The sequence below is a fragment of the Pinus tabuliformis genome, chromosome 5_1 (genome assembly GCF_031772625.1).
Source record: "Pinus tabuliformis cultivar Carrire ecotype Pingquan chromosome 5_1, CPIR1, whole genome shotgun sequence".
NCBI lineage: Eukaryota > Viridiplantae > Streptophyta > Pinopsida > Pinales > Pinaceae > Pinus > Pinus tabuliformis.
Window position 1 is genome coordinate 848,453,731 of NC_142305.1, and position 22,472 is coordinate 848,476,202.

At 34.2% G+C, this 22,472-nt stretch overlaps 2 protein-coding genes and 1 long non-coding RNA gene across 3 annotated transcripts; 2 read left to right on the plus strand and 1 right to left on the minus strand.

Annotated features, from left to right (window-relative positions):
* The first annotated feature begins 7,040 nt into the window (after window positions 1–7,040).
* On the plus strand, window positions 7,041–8,502 carry LOC149167515 (heat stress transcription factor B-4-like). The gene is made up of 2 exons (XM_089431547.1): window positions 7,041–7,285; window positions 7,612–8,502. Exons 1-2 carry the CDS (start codon window positions 7,064–7,066, stop codon window positions 8,086–8,088), a joined length of 699 nt encoding a protein of 232 aa, XP_089287673.1. The 5' UTR covers window positions 7,041–7,063; the 3' UTR covers window positions 8,089–8,502.
* A 4,206-nt stretch (window positions 8,503–12,708) lies between these two features.
* On the minus strand, window positions 12,709–13,689 carry LOC149167516 (uncharacterized). Its single transcript, XR_016260564.1, has 3 exons — window positions 13,453–13,689; window positions 13,115–13,148; window positions 12,709–12,978 (listed from the first exon to the last, which is right to left on the minus strand). It is a non-coding gene; the product is annotated as an uncharacterized LOC149167516 (long non-coding RNA).
* A 3,052-nt stretch (window positions 13,690–16,741) lies between these two features.
* LOC149167517 (uncharacterized) lies at window positions 16,742–18,122 on the plus strand. The gene is made up of 3 exons (XM_089430507.1): window positions 16,742–17,001; window positions 17,172–17,658; window positions 17,919–18,122. The coding sequence occupies exons 1-3, from the start codon at window positions 16,742–16,744 to the stop codon at window positions 18,120–18,122; spliced, it is 951 nt and encodes a 316-aa protein (XP_089286633.1).
* The last annotated feature ends 4,350 nt before the right edge of the window (window positions 18,123–22,472 follow it).

Below are 22,472 nucleotides of genomic sequence, written 5' to 3' on the forward strand. Positions count from 1 at the left end.
TTTTTAAGGAGGAAAAAAAGCCCTCACAACACCTGCTGGAGACAATCCTGAAACAGCTCAAGGAGACTGTCAGAACCACTATTCACAACTTCCCTAAAAATCCTCCCTCTGATGTAGATTTAAATATTCTCAGGCAGCTGCGGATGCAGGGGCTCACCGTCCTTGGCCCAAACAGGAAGGTGATTTCTTTGGATACAGAGAAGGAATTCTGGCATCCTCCTCTGGATAGCTATTTTAAATACAACATGGACGAGTGTTCAAAAGGAAACTCGGGAACAACAGGGTATGGAGGTGTCCTCAGAAGTGCATAGGGAAGTATTGTTTTTATCTTCCATTGCCACCTAGGTACAACCACCAACAACATGGCTGAACTAATGGCTATGGAACAATGCCTAGATTTATTGAAGCAGGTCAATTGTCTCAATGTCATGACAGACGCAGATTCGAAGTTAATTATCAACTCTGTGCAAAAAATATATAATGGAACTACGACGGATAAAGTCTCCAAGCACTGGAAATTAATTCGGGTCTTCCAAAGAATTCAAAGCCATCTTCAGGACCTACGCATTGTTAGTTTCCACCATGTTCGCAGAAAGGCAAATAAGCTGGTGGATCTTCTGGCCAACCATGGATTTAGCTGCATAGAGAATAATGTGTTGATGAAGTGGTAGGAGTTGCAGCCAAGGAGACTGAAAGCTTTATGCTGCGAGTAGGTGGAAGAGGATAGGGAATTATTTAGACTCAAATCCATGGAGACTAGCTTGATTTGATTTTCCCCTGCATGCGTCTTCATTTTCTGAGTTGCTGGTCTCTGAAGAAAAGAGATCCAAGGCTGGTCGCCTAGACTCATGGAGTAAAGGTGATGAAGAACTCAGTTGATCATGGGAAACGATTTGATTCCCACAAGTCCTTGCTCAGTGGAAAGACTCTTAGCCTCACTACCTCCCAAATTATGGCGAGGAAGTTTAACATCTGCAAGAGGATCCCGGTTACTCGGAAATTGGAGTTTTATGATTTTGAGGTTCAGAATGGTAAAACCGCCTCCGAGGCAGTTTTCAACCGATCGCGCCGCTCTCAAAGTGGTAATGGTTTTGGCGTTTCGCAACGATTCCTTTCATCCTGCGACACGTGGCAGGGTGGGGTCCCGAAAATCGCCCTCCATCGTTGACTAAATTTGGAACTTCTTGTCCCACGCGAAATCATTCTCATCCGTTGGATTCAGTTGTAGTGAATCAATGGTTGACCTGGTTAGAGCAACTTGGTGGGGCAGGACCGTTAATCATCGGTCTCTTAAGCTTGGCATCTTTCTCTTCTGTCGTCGATCTTCTTGATTTGGTGGGACGGTTCTTTTAGTTTGTGTTTTGTGGGCTTTCCGAGAGATAGACTTTAGTTGTTTCTTAGTTAATTCTTAGGCTCGAACTTTGAGATATAAAGTCGTATGGTTGTGCCCTGAGTGGCTTAAGCTTTTATTTCTTTTCTGTTTCTACGACGTCGGGTGGACGTTTGTACATATGGTATACTATTTTTTTGACTCAGTGACATAAAAGGATCCATACTTGCTTCAGCAAAAAAAAGAAAGAGTCATTATACTAGCAACAATTTATTTTTAAATGTTAAAAGTATAAGTATTTTAAAATCTTAGCGTAAGGCAACTTGACGAATTGTAACAAAAAATTAAAAATGACCATCAAATTGACATGTAATGTAGATGAACTCCATCCATTACAATGAAAACCTAAAAACCAACCATGAAATTGACACATTGTATGGGCAATGAAAACATTAAAATCAAATATAAAATTCATACATAATGAGATCGTGTTGCTAGTCATGGATTAACATGAACCCTGTAGAAAATAATAAAATAAAATAAAATAATAAATCAATAAAAATTAAAAATACAAAACAATAAAAAAAATTAAAGCATTGAAAAAAATAAAAAATTGGAACAAAAAAGAAGAGTTAAAAAAATTAATAAATACTAAAGAAAATATTTATTTAAAAAAAATGACCCTCAAAAAAATATCAAATATATAAAAATATTTTTAAAAAGTTAAAAAAGTAAAAATCGAACATAAAAATTTGAAAATAACTTATAAAAAATAAAATAAAATAAATGAATAAATAAAAATAAAAATAAAAAATTATAAAAAATTATAAAAAAATAAAAAAATATTTCCAAAAAAGCATAAATTAAGAAAAATATAACATTAAAAAAGAAATAAATAATACCTAATTGGATAATTAAAAACAAATAAAAAATTATACTAAAATAGAAATGTTAAGAAATGAAAAAAATTAATAATTATGAAAAGGATTAAAAATAAATTAATTAAAAGAACCTAAAAAAACATTAAAAAAATAAAAACAAAATGATTAAAAAATTAAGATGGATTAGAATTAAAAATTAAATTATAAAAAATATCTAAAAAATATTAAATAAATTTAAAAAACTAGGAAACATAAAACATTAAAAATTAAAATAAAATAAATTGGTTCTTTGGTCCCCTCGACAGGGGCTTTTTGATTCCCAGAGTCGGGTAATGCCCTGCATAGGGGCCTGAGGGGCCTCGGGTCTACGAGGGGGCACTACTTGCTCCCTGCTAAGACCCAAGGCTCCTCCTGCCCCTTGGCAAGCCTTGCCCGATTCCCAAAAACAGAAAAGGCCCGCTGAGAGGCCTAAGGAACCTCGGGCCTAGGCAGGAGGCATTATGTGTGGCCCCCCCAAAGGCCGGAAGGGTCGTGATTTTTTTTTTTCTTTTTTCTTTTTTTTTGTAAATTTTAATTACAATTGTTTTTAAAATATTTTTTAATTGCTTTTATTTATTTTAATATTTTTTGTTTCTTAGTTTCTATTAATTTATTTATTTTTATTGTTCTTTTTTTATATCTTTTATAACTTTTTATATAAGTTTTCTATTTTTTTTGAATGTTTTTTATTTTTAAATTTTATTTTATTTTTAATAGTTTTTAATTATATGCATATGAAAAATGTGTATTTTTTGTCGAGTTTCTAAAATTATTATTTTTTAGGGACAATTATTTTATTTTTATTGAAGTATTAATTTTCCTAGCATTATAATAGTTAAATAATCAAGATTTGGAAAAAATTGTGTATACTTAGGACATAAAGAAATTTAAGTGTAAAAAGTATGTCTTAAAAAAATGTTGGTGCTTTTCATAATCCACATGAAAATCATCAACATTTAAAAACATTATCCACACTTAATACATTAGAAAATTTGAAGTGTCAAAAATAAGTCCTCTAAAAAAAAGGGTTGATGTTGCATCAACATTTTTCAAAGTTAGCATGAAAATCACTAAAATTTTAAAAAAAATGTTCATACTTGATACATAAGAAAATTTAAAGTCTCAAGATTATGCCTAAAAAAGTGGGTGTATTCTGAATCAACACTTTTCAAAATCAGATGATTTTTTGATACCTCAAAAAAACGGGTACTCGATACAGTTCTCATTTGATTGTTTACATTGTTTGAACCTTGTCCAAAAATATGAACCTACAAGTTTCATGGAATTGTCCAGAAAAATGAACCTGTCCATCTACAAAGAATGATCATAAAGTGTGGATGCTTAGGCTTATCAAAAGTCCAAGCAATCATGCATATATCAACTTGGATGTGGTGTTGAAACCTAGTGAGGGTATGCATTTTATAATCAACACAAGGTAAATGAAGATATTTCACTGAGGAGGTTCAAGGTGAATTCAACCTGCCAATCATGAACCTTGTCAAAAAATATGAACCTGCAAGTTTCACCAAACTTGTCAAAAATGACCGACCTCTCCATCTAGAGAGATTGATCCTTAAATGTCGATGCTCGACTTATGAAAATGCTAACCAATCATGCATATATTGACTTGGAGGTGGTGATGAAAACTAGTGAAAGTATGCTAGACATATCAATGAAGAAGCTTTCAAATACAAAAGTTTCCCTTGTCTCAACTTTGGAACCAAATAATACATCACGAAGGTGATGATACCTTCCCTTCTGTCAACTCTGGAATGAAAGTTGTAGCTGAAAGTATTCTTTTTAATGTCTTCAATAAGATGACAAGGGATTCCTTCCTTGGAATGAGTATCAATCAAGGGGAATGAGTTCTCTGTTTCCATTTCAATAGGTTCATAGTCAATAATCACCACAATCCTATGTTCATTCTCAGCACCAATATCATAGACATCATAAACAAGAATATCACTGAAGCACACACACTAGGATCCTTAATATCCATGCTCAAACTGCAAATTTATTGTTTCACCATCCACAATGTCACTAAGTAATATTGTTTTTCATGTTGTTTCTAACTAGGCATGATACCCAAAGAAGAAAGTTGAAATATAGGAAGAATATTTTCAACAACAACCTCATTTCCCTTTGGAAATACGGTATAACCCTCCTCAAATAGGTCAACTAATCTTCTTCTACCATATAAGGCCTTCATTAACGACATATCACAATGATCATCATTGTTAGAGTCTTGTGTTGAGGTGACAAATAATGGCTAGGTCATGAACAAGTATTGTGGAACAGTTTAAAAAAATTGACCTCGTCATTTTCTATTGCAACCCCATCAAAGGATCCAGTATGTGACTCAATGTGGCAAAGGGGCCAAATTCCACAGAATACAAATAGATACAAGGTGGCTAGGACTTTGGAGATAGAAAAAACTAAGGATGCAATGAGACTAGAAGGGTTCTATCCAACCGTTGAGTGATTGTCAACACTCTTACGAAATTTGGTCTAGGTAAAACAACGTTTCACAAAATGTCCCTGTAAAAATATTAAAATCTATTATTTCTAATCCGTTCCATGGCATTCATGCTTCCACATTGATTGTTCTCTACTACACCGAGTCTATTAAAGAATGTTGTTCTCTATTACACCAGTCTATTGAAGAATGTTGTTCTCTATTACACAGAGTCTGTTGAGGAATGTTCAGGAATATTGTCTTCTGTTGTGTGAGGATGTATGAAGGTTTATTTGATAAATTTGATGATCCTGACTCAAATAAAATTGCATCATGTTTTTAGAGGTGAAGATTTGGATTGGTTGGTGCACCTTCTTCTCTTTTGTTTGTGTGGGAAAAATTAGATTAGTCACAGGTTTCATGTTTGTTTCATTTTCACCCTTTCATAATTTGTGTAAAATCATTTAACATTTTTCTATAGATGTCATATAGTTCTATTGAGAGTTAAGGTAGTCGAAAGCTTTTGCAGTAAATTTGATTTTGGTTATAACTGACATCTTATCGAACTATAGGTTTTAGATGATGATATTGCGATCTTCCCCTTTCAAAACGTGCAAAGCTTTTAGCTACAATATGGCATATTTGGCCCAATTTTCAAGTGATTTATGTTTGTCATAAACTTATGGCCAAGATCATTCAAATACTAAGTTGAGAGGAAGATATGATTTTGACCTCTTTTAGAAGATTGGTTCCAGAAGATGGGAATGGTTGGATACCATGACCCTAATATGTTGACTGAAAATACAGAATTTCTCATACAGAGAGAACTAGTTAAGGCGGACTACTAAAAATAGTGGGCACATGGACAAAATGAATTTCATTTTGGATATGCATGAATCCATATGCTCCCTTAGATCTGCATGAGCTAGGAATGGAGTTATGCTTCGAGGCATTGGAGGAAGCCCAATCCCTCTTTGTAATGGAAACATGCAGTTCCAGGAGGTGGTAATTTTGGTATTCTTCAGTTGATCATTGAAATGTAACATGGGATATGCAGCTGGATGCTACTATTGAGAGGTTTAAGTTTGCTAGAGCTTCTTTAGTAGATATTGAAACTATGCTGAAGAATTATTCATCTAATGCAGCCAACCAAGAATGTAATAATGTAAAAATAAAAATAAAAAGTCCAAATGCAAAATGTTGCTAGAGAATAGGTAGAAGACTAAGGTAAGGATGGAAATAGACATGAGACTATGCATTAAAGCTGAAAAGATTCTAGAGAAAGTCTCCACTGACATATCATTTCGATATGCATAACACTAATGCAACAGAGGAATCATAAGATCTCAGGTGCTTTCTACTCTTATTTGTTACAACCACATCTTTAAGTTTAACAAAGATTTGAGTTAAAAGTTAGTTTGTTTTAATCAATAAATTAGACTAAAACTTTTAAAAAAACCATAATAAGCATCGTTAAAAAAATAATATATATATATATATATATAGAGTAAAAATACTAAAATTCCAAATTTAATATATTAATGTTATTTAGATAATTATGAAATGCAACTCTAACTTTTTCCCATTTAAAATAGAAACTACAACTTTTTTCAATTTAAAAATCTTACGACTTTTTCCAATTTAAAAATCTTATTACCTTTATGGAAAACGTTGCTAATTTATATTCATCCATTCACAAGAAGGAATAGATTCTATCGTCCGATATTCATACATTCACAAGAGAGAGGCTAATATTCTATGCGGTGTCGTTTTGTAGATGGTGTAAATAAAGTCCATGAGGTTAGATAGGAAAGTATATTCTATGGGCTGTCGTCTTGCATCAGCAGGTAAACAAATTTCATGAGGTTTGACTAAAGTGACAGTACGTTTTCGAGAAATACTTTCATCCCTGCGTTTCAGGGTTTACGAACTTCCAGAATGGCTACGGTTTATAGGTTACATTTCAAATATTAGAAATATGTAACCATCAAACTTCAATGCAATTGTTAAAAATCAAGCATCAAACTTCAATGCGACTGTTCGAAATCGCAATGGAAGAGCAATAGTCCGTGCCTGTTTGGAACACAGTAGCAGATAACTTAATGCTTTCGACAGCGCTAGAGTCCAACAATGAGTGTCCACACTTCAGAATTATAACAAAATTGTCTAGAACTGCCACGTGCTATGTACTGTGTTTTGGTGTACCACATGGCCATCCTCGACCTTTCTCACTTCTGGTCTCAAATAGAAGGTACCATGCATAATGAAGGAGATCACTCGCTCACTTACTGTCACACTATAAATACTGTTAGTAGGGCTGCTGCAGATCAAGAAGCTGCCAACGCCGCTAGAAACCTAATGGAAGAGAGGTGTGATAGGGATGCAGGCAGGCTCGTGGCCGCTCCCTTTCTGGTGAAGACGTATCGTTTCGTGGATGATCCCTCCACAGACCGCATTGTTTCATGGGGACACCACAACACTTTCGTGGTATGGCGCCCCAGAGAGTTCTCCACGTGTATACTGCCGGGTTATTTCAACCACAGCAATTTCTCTAGTTTCGTTCGACAGCTCAATACTTATGTAAGTATTCTTTCAATTTAATGTAACTGATCATTGACGCAGAGCAAAAGCAAAATGTGGGTGTGTTAATGTAGTTCATAAGGTTGGATTCATCACATTGATATTTTTATATTTTTAGTTTTCTAATTATCTGTCAAATGTGGTTTAAAATGCAGTTTATCTGTAGGACAAATGAAGGATGAAAATCTGATGAATCCAGATCATATTTTCATGTATAATAAAGATGAATTGAAAAATGAATTGAATTGTGCTTGACGATTGATTTTCTATGAGATTCCAAAGAAAAGCTCAAATTCTGAAATAAAAATTTAAAATTAATGATGCAGGGATTTCGAAAGGTAGTTCGAGGGCGCTTTGAGTTTGCGCACGAGTTATTCAGGAAGGGCCAGAAGCATCTCCTCGCTCATATCCAGAGAAGAAAGTCATGCACAACCTCTGCAACCAAGGCGTGTGGGATGGTGGAGCATGATAAAACGTTATCGTTAATCCCTACCTCACCATCGACAGCACCAGACTCCGATGTTCCGGCGGCGGCCGCTTCACTGTTGGAGGAGAACGAGATGTTAAAAAGAAATAATTCGTTGTTGTTGTCGGAGATTGCCCGCCTGCAGAATATATGCACAGCCATATCGCGCTCTTTATTCGGCACAACAGCAGGAATGCTCGTGAACAGATCGCCTCTCTTGATCGACAACGCCACGAATAGAAGAATGGACAACTTGAGTCGCAGTAGTTTCATGGCAGATGTTGGAGAGGAGAACAATACGAACCCTCCAGAACTGTTTGGAGTCCGTCTTTATTAGAAAACAAGGTGCCTTCTATCAAGCAGTATGAGATATTATAATACATGATTTTTAGGGTCGTCTGTCGAGCTCTATAGTTTCCACATGAATTAACTATCTGTTCTGACTTTTTCTATAATAAGATGATGGTCACCATCATTTTACAGTAACGTTTGTAGCCAATTTCCTTGACTGCTCCCAAAGCTACGATGCTGCATGTCGCTTTTCTGTTTCACTGTTTGAATGGACAGTCTTCTTGTTCATTGAGCCCTTTTTCTGAGGGACATGTGGCTTTGATGTTTTTGTGATTACTGTTTTCGACCGTATAATGTGGACTTGATAGAATCGTCAAAGCACATTGGCCTAGATTTGCTGGTTGTCGCCAACCGAAACGCCACTTTCGCTGGAAATATTTCCTATATCAAAATTAAATGGTCTTGATCTATTTATGCGTACACAATATCTAAAGCAATGTTACAGTTCAATTGAGGCACTGGCTTCCCAATTGGTCAGGAAAATATTTTTGGAAAGATTTTAACGAAATTTAATAGAAATTTTAGAAAAAGTAAATTATTATTATTATTATTATTATCCAATTTTAAAATTTTAAATATTAATTTTTTTTATAATGTTGAATTTATTTTTACTATCAAATATAAAATTTAATCACTTAAACTTACCATTTATTATCTACAAATACAGAATTCAATCACACTCCAGAATTGAATCACTCAATTTTTTTAGTAGAAAAATATGACCGGTAACTCTCTAATTAGAGAGTAATATTCAGTTTTTCAATTAATGTGAAATAAATATGGGTTATATGCTATGCATTTGGCTTTTAGGTTGTTTGAGGTTATTTGTTTTTTGGTACGTCTAACGTTTATTCATTGCATTATTAAATATTGATATTAAATATAAAAAACTAGTATTAAATTGTCTCATTAAATATTATAATATTAAATCAATATGGTCGATTTAGTCGTTGGAGTCTCTGCTCTTACTATTTAACATGCTAAGCTGGATTTGTTTCTTCAACTTGTCCTGACGATGAACCACACTGGTTGGTTCAAAACGCGTGGACAAATGATGTCTCATGTGATCTTCGCTCAAATTTTTTTGTAAATATTATTGATATTAAATTATTAATTTAGTATTAATTTTTATTTATAATATTAATTAATATTAAATTATAATATTAAAAACTCATTGATATAATAAAATAATGCTACTATTAATATCAAAATTATATATAAAATTTTAACTATAAACATTAATTTTGTTATTTATATTAATAAAAATAATAATATTCATGTTATTTGGTTGAAGTTACTAATTAACTAATATGATCTATTTTTAGAACAAAAATAAAAAACCTATAGATTTTAATGAATAAATAGCAAATATACATTAATTGTTATAAATTAGCCATTAATAATTTATATAAATAGAAAATTATTTATTAATAATATTAAAATTATTACACTTATATTACTTATTAATAATATTAAAACTCATTTAAAACAAACATTTTAATTTTAAGTAATACAAATTAATTTTTTTTATTCATAAATAAATAAATAAAAATAAAAATAATATAAATATAATATAATATTTATTACTTGTTTATACATGAAATTATTCATTAATAATAATACTAACATTAATATATTATCTATAATTTTATATAAAAGAAATTATAATTATAAATAAATTCATAAGGGTTCACAACTTCTTATGAAATTATGAATTTATTATTAATTATAATTTTTTCTCTATAAAATTATAGATAATATATAAAGAGTAGTATTATTAATAATATTAATGAATAATTTCATGTATAAACAAGTAATAAATATTGTATTATATTTATTTTATTATTTTTTTAGTTATTTATTTAGTTATGAAATAAAAAAGGTTAATGTGTATTAGTTAAGATTAATATGTTTTTATTTAAAAAATAGTTTTAATATTATTAATAAGTAATATGCATATAATAATTTTAATATCAAGCAAAGGTTTTCGGCGGAAATCTTATAAGAGAAAATTTTGGCAGAAGTTTTTAGAACCAACAAGTGTGGTTCATCATCAGGACCAAGCCGAGATGAACCTTGAAAGATGAACCTTGAATATACGGATCACAAAAGATTGAACACAAAAATTTTAATAGTATCAATAAATAATTTCATATTTATATAAAGTATTAAGGACTAATTTATAATAGCTAGTTTTTAATTAGAATTTAAAATATTAATTTATTAATTAAATAACTCATTCCTAAGAGCTAGTTTCCACTAGACTCATGCATCCTTGCTATTTATTCTTTAGGATCTATGGGTTTTTCACCTTTGTCTTCACGATGAACCACATCCGTTGGTCAGAAACGTCCACCAAATAACATTCATGTGATTACATTATGGGTCACAAAAGCCTAAAATCTAACTATAATATTTGTATTAATAAAATAATATAGAAGTAATAAAATTAATGTTATAATAATAATTTAAAATTAATATAAAAAAATAGTGTACATTAATATTAAGAATATTAATCTAATTTATACAATTATGGATATTGATATTAAATTATGGATTTAGTATTAATTTTAAGGTACAATATTCGTTAATATTAAATTGTAGTATTAGAAAAAACATGATATGATATAATAAAGTTATTATTCATGTTAATTATTGAATTATTAATTTTAAATATATAACATATTAAGCAAAGTCTTTTGATAGAAATCAAATAAGAGAAATTATTTTGCCAAACCAACAAGTGTGGTTCATCATTAGGACCAGAATATTTTGAATAATATATTAATATTAATGTTGATATAACTTTTTAGATATATATTGAGTGTGAGTTTACTGATGTCTCATCACCCACTAGTAACCATTAATATGAACATTAATATGATCGTTAAAACAATTTTTTAGAAAATAAAATATGTTTATTGAAAACTTGGACCATAATTTAAAAAAAAATATCTAAAATCTAAATCAAAATAAAATAAATTTAATTTAATAAAAAATTAAATAATTAGTGATTTTTATAGTATTAATCATATTAATAATATTATTATATTAAATTATTTTTTTAGTATTAATTTTATTTAGAATATTAATTAATTTTGAGAAGAATCTTTGGAGAAAATCATATAGAGATAATTTTGTCGACGCGTTTCGAACCAACCAGTGTGGTTCATCGTCAGGACAAGTTGAATGAGCAGAACTTGCAACGCAAGAGCTAACCAGCCTGCCATAGGGCATTAAATGCCCGTATGGAGGCCGACTCTACCATGGATGTCAAGGGGGGTCATGGGCGCATCCATCCTCCATACATCGTAACTCCGGCGGCCAGCTTTCCGTTTCTGGGAACGCGGGACCCACCACCCGCGAGCTCGCACTGGGACCCATTTTCAAACCTCCCCTCGCGCCAAAAGACCATTTTCGCTATTCGCGCTCCCGTTCGAACCTGCTCTGCCTCTGCAACCCGTCTGGACGAAACACGGCCTCTGCAACCGCTCACAGTTGCTTCCCCCTCGCAGGCAATCCCGGGCTCCTGGTAAATTAAAAATACCTGTTAGTAAATTAAAAATACCTGTTATTAAAAATACCTGTTAATAACAATTAGATGCGCTTACACGTTAATATTTTTCCTTTAGTTGCATATATAACTGTGATTATTATCTATGTTAGCAAGAATGACTGTTGAACATCACTTTACATTGGAGGTCATTGGTCGATGGTCGATGGATTATGAATAAACTACATTCATAGAAGCATAACCAAAATTACTCTGATAAGGAAACAGCCTCATCCATAGTACCTTTACTTGGCATAACATGAATAAAATAAAGTAGCCGAGATCCAATACCTCTTTATGCCTATGGTTTTTTAATCCCTGAATAGATAGATCCAAGACCTACTTCAAACTTCTAGATTCTCACTTAAAACAAATATATGAACTGTGAAAACCCAGGCAGGAAAATTTTCCACAGAGGAGAATCTGTGGCATTGACTGTGCTTACTGTCAGTAACTTTTCACTGAATTTGAACAAACCAGCATTGGCTGGCTTCTGAGGTGGGCATATATCCATCTCCTGGATCCCAATAGGGCATATTATATAGAAGTTACTGCTACTAGCATTATAAGATGTAGTATGGTTAAACTTTGTGTCAAATTGCTGTGGAACTTCACCCTTGCTCAGACATTCACAACTGAGCACGCAATATTAAAATGCAGTAGAGAGAACACAGCATGGATGAAGATAGTATTATTTGTTGAAGAGATAGCAAATGCGAGTGGGCAAGGAATGTACCAGCTCTTAGAAAGCATTCAATGTACATATGAAAATTTGGGAACAATATGCCCATCTCCAAAAATCTCCCAACCAAATTTTCACCTGAGGCCTCTTAACAAAAGCAAATAGCTTGTAGGAGCTACTAAAGATGAGCATTTCTACAACATCATTCTCATCGCTTGGCATGCTAGCTATGGCACTAGTAAACAGAGCGAGCTAGCATTTGAAGTACTTAGCCTAGTATTATAGCCACAACTAAAGACAAGAGGAATAATATAAATGACGAAGGCAGATCCTAGAAGAATGATGGTGCGCTGCCGTATGTGGGCGTAGTATTGTATGTAGATGCACTTGGTCCCAGGCCTCCAGTAATGCCCCCCACTGTGGGACTGGTAATACCACCACTAGTAGGAGAAGTAATACCCCCGGTTGGAGTGCTGACATTGTACCCTGGAGTGGTAGTAGTTGGAGTGGTGCCAAATGGAGGAGGTGGAGCAGCACCAATACCAATCGTGGCTGGAGGAGGTGGAGCAGCACTAATACCAACCGTGGCTGGAGGAGGTGGTGCAGTAATAATTGTTGCAGGAGGAGGAGTGCTGATAGTGCTGCAAATCACTCACACCCAACGTATCAGTAAACATCAATACTTCAAACTGAGGGTTGTGCAACCCAATACATGAGAAAAAGAAAAAGAAGAAATAAAGGGTTGTGAACAGGTTTTCAAGTTTATCCGATACATACCTCGACCCTGAAGCGTATGTGCAGCTCCCATAGCCTATAATCACATAGACCCAACATACAACTTCTTATCTGATAGAAAGTGTACAAGTAATAACCAGAACAATTATCCAATGCAATTAAACAAAACATATATACTTGTTTTTCTAAGGCTTGGAAAACTCAAGTTTAGAATTTTACACAACAAGATCTTCAATTTCTTGTTGCAAAAGATGGATGGAAAATTGAAACAACTGGCCAGTGCCAGAAAAATACTTGGCACCAAGAAGTAAAAATTACCAAAATGTTACATAAACATTAGAGGACAAATGCCATTAGATATCTACAGGTCAAATCATTACCATGCTAAGACTGCAATTTAGTAAGAGGCTAGACAATAAGCATCCTTCCTTTATCACCTTTAGAACTCACAGAACCAACTACAGAGCATTTGCACCAGCTTTGCTAATCAGATTAGGAAAGGCTAAAAATTGCCTTAAAAGGAAGCCAGTATCAAACTTCAAATAAATTAGCATTTTCACTGCAGATTAAGAAGAAGATAGACTTTTCACTTTGAGCTTATAATAAGCTGTAAATAATATTTCCGCTATAATACTAAGTCAATCTTCTAATACCTATAATATATGAGGGCTAATCACAACATCAAACCTCTAAACCCTTTTTCTTTTATCCACAACGAAGGCACTAGAGTTTAACAGGAGGGATATTAAGTTCAAACTCATGGTAAACTTTGATCGATGTGAGAAACTAGATAAAAGTCTCAAACCTCTGGTATGCCACCCTTCAATGGAATGCCATTGAAAGAGTTACTGTCTCTGAAAAGGTCCCTATAGCCTATTAGGGCCGGTTATAGCATCAAACCCATAAACCCTTTTTGTTTTTATCCACAACAAGGCACTAGAGTTTAACAAGAAGGGAACTCATGTTCAAACTCCTGGTCAAGTTGGATTGATATCTAAAACTAGTTCCAAGTCCAATACCTCTGGTATTAAGCCCCTGTATGAAGCCCTTGAATGCAATGCCAGTTAAAGAGTAATCTCCCCTAGGATATTCAATCATAAGCTTCTAAAAAAATAACATGCATATCATATCGACACTTTGTTATGTAATTGTTTTGGACTTCGTCTGAGCATAAAAAAGTGGAACAAACTGATTAAAGTTGTATAACAAAGTGGGACAAACTGATTGAATTTCCTTTCATTCAACAAAGATGCTAAAGTACATGGAAAGCTCCTGTCCTTAAACTTTCCTTTCCTTCAATTCCAGCCTTATATTACATTAAAAATATTATATTGTTACAACCATTCAAAAAGTAGTTCGGACAGAAAGAGTGGAACTTCTGATTAAAAAAGAGGTGGGCCTTTTGCTAAAAATAGCATGGGACCTAAGATAGACTGAATATCTGTGGCATCCAATCCTGTTTTATGTCAAAGGTTGTCTCCAAAGAATCAAGCTGTACATGATTTTGAAGCTAAAACGAGAGATTCAGAATATGGTTTGAAAATAACTATAGCCGGATAAGCTGTACAGGCAGACTCTTATAAAAAAATATTTAACCAGGGACCGACAAGACAAGAAAATATAGAATCTAGTCCCTAACTTATATTTCATTCTCTAACTATTTTCAAATGGCCAAATCCAAGACAAGGAAAAACAATTCCCAGCCTTTGGGACTCAGAGAACTGATAGAAAAAAATACAATAATTCATCCCATAAAAAATGCAAATCCAAACATTCCACTGACAATAGCTTCAATTGAGTAATCAATCATTTAAGTCCCCTGTCTTTTATTTCTATTCCAATCCAATACAGAACCAATATCTGTAATTGAGGAATCAAGCATTCAGCACCAATATCCTTATTGCTAATGCCCATATGAGCAAACAGGGGAAGAAACAGAAGGGGGAAAGCATGGAACATAACAACCAGAAGCCAAATTGACCCAGTGAACTGTATTTCCAAAACTACCGACTCAAGACCTTACAAAGAGGACAAAAGAACTTACTCTTAAGTTGCCTTTCTTCCTTGCAGGTCCGCTAACATCAGCAAGACAGTATTCATGCATGATCCAATTTGTCTTTGTGCCTTTGGGTGCTTTCCCAGCATAGAAGACAAGAGCCTTCTTGATTCACACTTGCTTCTTTCCACCTTTAACAGTAATGGGCTTATCAGCACATGTAGCTTTCCAGTATCCAGAACCAGCAGCCCTATTGGGCCTTGATCCATTCTGGTACTTCCTATTCCTGGAGTGAAAAAATACTATTCCTTCTCTCCAAACAAGGCCTTCTCTGTAAACAGAAAAAAGAAAAAAACAAGCTCTTTGTTAAGTCCTGAAATCCATCTGTTCACACCTTCTATAATATGTTTAGAAATATGAGTACAAGGATTAGAGGGGAGAAATGAAAAATATACCTGGAAGTTGCCATGGATCATATTTGTAGAGATCCACTTCTGCTATTATAGGAATAGGGATCATCTAAGAGGCTGCCTTCTTGCACAAGTAATGCACAACCATCTCTTCATCTGTAGGGAAGAATCTAAATCCAGGAGGCAACTGTAAGTCAGCCTCTGCATTTCTTCTACTCATACCCATGGCTATGTTTATCCTAGTGTTTTCTTCTCAATACTCCTGAGATGCTCTGATCATCTCTACTAACACAACATATAATAAATGATGCATCATTACAGTAATATTTCAGTCTAGACAACCTTGTCATGTCTGCCTAGAAGAATATTTTAAAATGGCATTTTCGAACAATAATTTTTGAACACAAGGTAGGGATACCTTTCATTATATCCACAACTGGAGATGTTGCAGGAGCCAATTGTTTTTCCCTCTGGTATGGAACTGCAGGAACTGTGGGATAAATGGCAATCAGTCAAAGCCACTGTGAAATCAGACATTATAACATCATCTTATAGCAGCACTAACTTTTCATACTAATAATGTGGAGTTAGGGCTATTTTGACACCTTCATAAGCAATACACTTCAAAAGGTAGCAGATATGGGTTTGTGAACAAAAACATTTCCCATTTTCATAGGACTTTAGCGAATGCAACCAGCTACTCATTGGGTTCAAACAGTTATGTTTGTAAAACTCAAAACTCAGAAAAGTGCTTGTGCAACATCTACTAAGTACCTTTTGTGCAAGAAGTTCTTGTTTCAGGGATTTGGATAAAGAACAATGAGGCGGGGAATCTTTGCAGACGACTTGGAGCAAAGAGATTAAGGGTTTTGTTTTAAATTGAGATACATAGACAGATGTTTCAGTAACAGGGTTGGGTCTTCAGAATATAAACCCATGTCATGATCCATATTTATCAAGGAGTTGTTGGATTTTCTTTGCAGCAGATTTTGCATGTTATTATGTTTCTTTCAGCAATGTATTGATTATACCAAGATGAAGCATTTGAAAGTCTATAATACTTTTTTGTGCATGGGTAGGAAATATTGAAGGGGAGATAGGGAATTATTCTTTAAATGTGTTTATATCTGGTGGGGTCTTGAGTGTAAATTGTACACACTAAAAAAATTGCATTTCAAGTGGTGTTCAATATTTATAGTATGAACTGTTGCTCATATGTTTGGTCAATATTTGTGTTCCCTCATTTGTATAGGGATTTGAAGAATGAAGAAGTCAGACTTGATCAATGAGTTGGAGGTTGAGGACCCAGAAGGAATGATAGAATTTTCAGCGGAAGATTTGACGTGGACAGAAGTAGTAGGAGACCAAGTCGCGATTATTCCATATTGTCGACTTGAGGATTTTATAAGTGGAGAGCAAATGAGGGAAAGTGCACCTACTCAATTTGCTGCTAAAACTCGACGAATTAAAGATGTGAAGGATATCAAGAGGACAAATTCTTCAACATATCTAGAATATGTTGTGTGAGTCTCTTTCTTTCTTTCTCTCTACTATATATATATATATATATATATATATATATATATATATATATATATATATATATATATATATATAAAATTTTGATTTTAAGTTCACTATGTCAAACATGCATAAATATTTTATTTAATTTTTGGTAAATTCTTGATCACAGATATTGGTGTGCCTATGGTCCAAATCATGTACAATCCAGCAATGTAGCTGAACCTGGATCCACAACTAAGAAACGTCTTCCATGTCACAGCATCAAAGTTGGTTTTCAGTGTCACTTTATTATGCGACGACTTGCTCTTAGACCAAATGATGTCGTTCTAATATATACAGCATGCAGACATATTGATGACAAAAATGTGGTTTGTCATGGAAATGAGGCAAATGACATGCCCAAGAAATTCAATTTTGCGCCGCATTTAACAGAGCATATACGAACTATTGTTGAAGATTTGGTTCGTGATGGTTTTAATGCTACGATGATCTGGGAAAAATTTATCTTTGATTTAAGGTATGGATCTGGTGAGTTGTTCACAGGGGCACCTCGAGATTCTTTCATGACAAGAAAGGATGTGTCAAACATGTACAATAATATCAAGAGGCTAGAGTATGTGAAGCATGAAAGTGATCCAATGAGTGTGGATTGTTGGGTTAGTGAGTGCCCAGAGAGCTTTTTCTTCTACCAACAACAAGATGTTGTTAAAAACATCCCTTTCATTATAGGCATACAAACTAAGTGGATGCTTTCAATGATGGTGAAATACTCACACAACAACATGTTATCAATGGACTCCACTTTTAGCACTAACAAATATGGGGTAAACATATTTACCAAAACTTCATTTTTCCTGTTTTATTTCAATGTCGTCCTCTTATATGCTTATAATCTTGTTTTCTTATTGTAATGCAGTATCAACTGTACACCATAATGGCTTTTGATGATCATCACAATGGGATTCCAGTGGCATGGGTAATATCATCACGGAATGGTACTCTTGATATTTGTAAATGGATGTCACAATTATTTGCAAATGGGAAAAAGGAAAACCCAGATTGGCATGTCCGAGCTGTCATCACAGATGATGTAGCAGCGGAAATCGAGGCATTAAGGTGAACCCGTTTTTTCTTTTTAGAAGAGATAAAAAGCAATAATGTTCAAGCATATTCTCTTATAATGTTATATTATTTCAGGACTTGCACAAACTGTATACTATTATTGTGTGTATGGCATGTCCGTAGAGCATCGTTGAAAAATGTTGGAAACAATGTCAGGGGAAAGGAAAATAAATTCCGTATCTTTCGTGCTCTAGGATTAATCATGCATTCGTGTGAAGATGATGCATCTGTGCAACATGAAATTCAAAGTTTCTTTGATGAATTCAAAGAAGAAACTGTGTTTTTGGATTATTTTGCAACCAACTTGTTAAACAACAACAAATTATGTAAGTTTCTTAAAGTTGCATTTTATCAGTTTATTTTGTAATTGACCATTTTCTATTGTTTCTTCGCATCTAATATATGTTTTTTTCCCAGATATGTGGGCAAAAGCATATAGGGACTTCCCACATTCCAACCAGGATACTAATAATGCTATCAAATCTTATCACCGGTATCTAAAGCAAAGGTACCTCTGTGAGAAGAATAATCCATCCCATAGAAGGGTGGATTGGTTGTTGCACCTATTTTTAAAAAAGGTTGAGTTGTAATACATTCACATGCAACGTCTAAAAAAAGTTGGTTTTGTCCAAGCTTCAAAAATTGAGCAACAAATAAATTTAAGTAAGTGCAAAGCAAAGAATATCCCAGATGAAGATTGTATGGCTGATGGAAACAAGGAAAGTGAGTATTTGGTTCGTAGCCAAACTATGGCAACTCGTGATACATGGTATCATGTCATCTATAAAGGGCTAAACCTAAACTTTTGTAATTGCAAATGGGCCCTAAATGGCAATATTTGTAAGCATATTCTAAAAGTTGAGATGGTAGTGACTAGCAATGTTTCAAGGGGCAATGAATTGCCTAATGTCTCTAGGTCTATTACAGAAAGACCTGGATATTTACTTGATTTAAATGAATCGTTTGTAATGAGCCCAGAAATTGAAATGAACCTTCCAGCTTCTCCTTCCACTGATTCAACCATTGTAAGGCCAGATAGCGCCCTAACAATCGATGAGGAAATTAAACTTGTGATGTCATCAACTCATAAGAGATTGAGGGGTTTATTACAAATAACACCCACAACTTTGGAGCAGGCATATGCACTAAATCAATTGGTAAAAAATGTAAGCCAAGAGTACAATAATAAGAAATTTGATGTTGTAACTCCATCCAAGGTCACTACCAAGAGGCGACATAGTTTCTTGAGCCCAACAAAAAAAGGGGGGCAAAGTGTTCCTACGTTGAAATCAAGAAAATATGGACCACGGTTTCTAAAGGTTGGACGATGTCGTGGAAGGAAAAGAAGCATGAATGAACAATTGGAGATTTCTTCTACAAAAGAAATCAATCTGGACCACACATCTAGAAGCGTACAAGGTTCTATTTTGCAAAATAGTGGTATGGAAATATCAATTGATGTATCATTTTATGTGAAATTCAAAATATCATTATCTTCATTGCCTTCAATGCAATTGCATAACAATGTGTTTTTTTTTTTTTTGTTACAGCTGAAGATTCCACATCTCATAATACTTCAAGTTTCCAAGTTTGTTTATTTCATGAGAATAATGTGGATCCAAATATGGGGGGTTCATTGATTCATTTTCCATTTGATTCACCACGTCCACCTCTCCCGTTTGATCATCGAACCCCCTGGTTGTTTCCACCAATTGCACCAAATTCATTCATTGGACAGCCTACTTCAACCCATAACATTTTAGTTCCACACCCTAGGGTGATGCCCCCTATTGTACAACCAGTTGGATTGTATCGCCGCTTGCACTCTATACAGGAAATAGCGGGTGAAGAGAACAATCAAAGTGCCAGCAATTAATGGCGAGGTGACAAATATTCGAGCTGATGAGTATTCATGGATATAATATGGGCATAACCCTATAAAGGGATCTCCTAATCCAAGAACATGTTGTGTGCATGATGGGTTGAAAATGTTTTTGGATATGTACAACATTATCTAATTTCAATTTTGTATGGTTATCGTATTGAGCTATTGAAATCTTTTTGTTGAACTCAAAGCATATAAAATCTCAGTGTAAATGTTGGCTGAACTCTAACAAACTCCAAGAAAAGGTTATTTGCCTTTTTGCTACTATAAGCTTGATACATCCTTTTTGGATAACAGTATAGTGTATTGTACATAAAGGCAGAATTGGAACTCTTATATATCAGGCTGGCTCATTATTGTAGATGTTATTTTGGCATGTTGCTTCAATACAAAATGAATTTCAATGAAAATTGGTGAAAATTGGTGAAAATTATTGACATGCTCAAAGTCAGTCCTTTGGTGTCTGGAAATGATTGAAAATTGTGGAGTTGGAACCCATCTATGCGTACTCAATGATATGTCTTTCAAGTCCAATGTGTCATGACTCATGAACGAAGGATGGACCTAGCAGGATAAAAACAATTATTGTAGAGCTATGTTGCAGGAAATGTACCCCCTGCATACCAGCCACATTTCAGTACAAAAACTCCAAAACACGACTGAAACACGCCTAAAATACATTTTAGTGGGGTTGAAAAAAGTATCTTATTGCTTCATACTTTTGGTGAAAAAACTGCGTGACCAAAATTTTGGATCTGAAATAAAAAGGTATCTTTTAAATCGTGAATCTATATTCTAAACCATAATGTTAAAACTGAAAATTTCACTGTTTACTAATTTGAGGGGTCACATTTCCATCACATTTCTGTTTCAAATTCAGCTTTCCATTTCCCCATATCATGCAGCTTAGTTATAGAGGTATTCCTACTTCACCAAATTTCGTCATCCAACATTTTCCTTGGTTGTCCATGGCCACATAGCAGGTGTATTGTCTCTTCCATCTTAATTAGAGAGATCCAATTCTGCCATTAGGAGACAGTCCACATATGCTAAAGAAGGAATCTAAACCCTTTCAGCCATTACTTCCCTTCTAAACTTATTGGCATCCTCATATTTAAAATGGCCATACTCAAAAAATTATCTCTCTTCTTGCAAAATAGTATACCATCTAATACTTTGTTTGGAGACAGAGTTTAGTCCAATTCCTAGCCTATCCATTTTTTGGTTGGAAATGGCTATACCAAAAATTTTGGCTCAAATAAAGGGTGTTAGAGCTAGCAATCTACACATTGGGATTTTATCATCTAGTAAAGAATTCATTGGTTGAGTTAATGCCTTTCTTGAAAAACCTTAAAGTTAATACCTAGGGAGAGTCGAACAACAGCTTGCCCTCAAACTTCACAAGAGGGGACCACCATAGCTGGTGATCATGAAATGACATGCCATATCTGAGAAACTAATCCCTCTAGGAAAGAAACATATTAACAGCCTCACAAGCCTTCCAAATTCTCTTCAAACCACAGTTCATCTCGTTATCAGTTACCACAAGGTGAGTTCCCCATATTTCTTTTGAATTCTTTTTCAGTTTGACCAGTTTTCATCACTTCCCAGGCCTCCATAATGATATTACTTGCTTAAACATTGGGAGTTACAGATAACAGGCCCAAGGATCCATGCTTGCTGACTTACTGTTTACATTTCCATTTCTACCCATTTGCAGTTGCCCTTTTTGCTCGGTTTCCCTGCATTTTTTATGGCCTTGGAACTGTAAACTGTTAGTGTATGTGGAAATTTTGGATTAGATCAAATAGGGAATGGTGTTTCTAACTTCTAAGTTAGCTTAGAACACTATGTTCTCTGACTGCAATTTAATTCTGTTGAAGAGCATTGCCATCATCATGGGGAGGGGTTGGTGGTTCATTTATGCCAAGTAAGTTTTCTGATCAGTTGGGTTGCTGTGCCAAAATATGTATTGGAATGAAAAGAACCTAGATGATCCTAATGGTGTTATGGCCAATAACCCAAATGCCCAAAATTCAGTGACAGTTTAAACTGATCTCGCCTTGCAAATTGTTTGAGCCATGCTAGGATTGGATAGTGCTGCTTTGAAAGATGATTTATGATTTCATGTTTGTTATTGCAACTAAAATACTTCGTAGCCTTCCTTTCAGGGGAGGAATCAAACAATTGCCATTACCTATTCCTTGCTATGGTTTTGTCATTTCTTTTGGTCAGTGTATTCAAAGTGTTTCATTTTGGGGTTTTATTACTTTGCTTCCTCATGATATGACTTTTGGGCTATTCTTCAGTAGGTCTGGTTGGTTTTATAGTTGCAACAAAACACCTCTGAGGATTGATTGCATAGTGATGTTGGCATGAAATGATCAGCTACTCTATTAAACAAACAGGATCTCATTGTATAGTATTAGAGACAGTAGGGATTTAATTTCAAGAGATATGCTG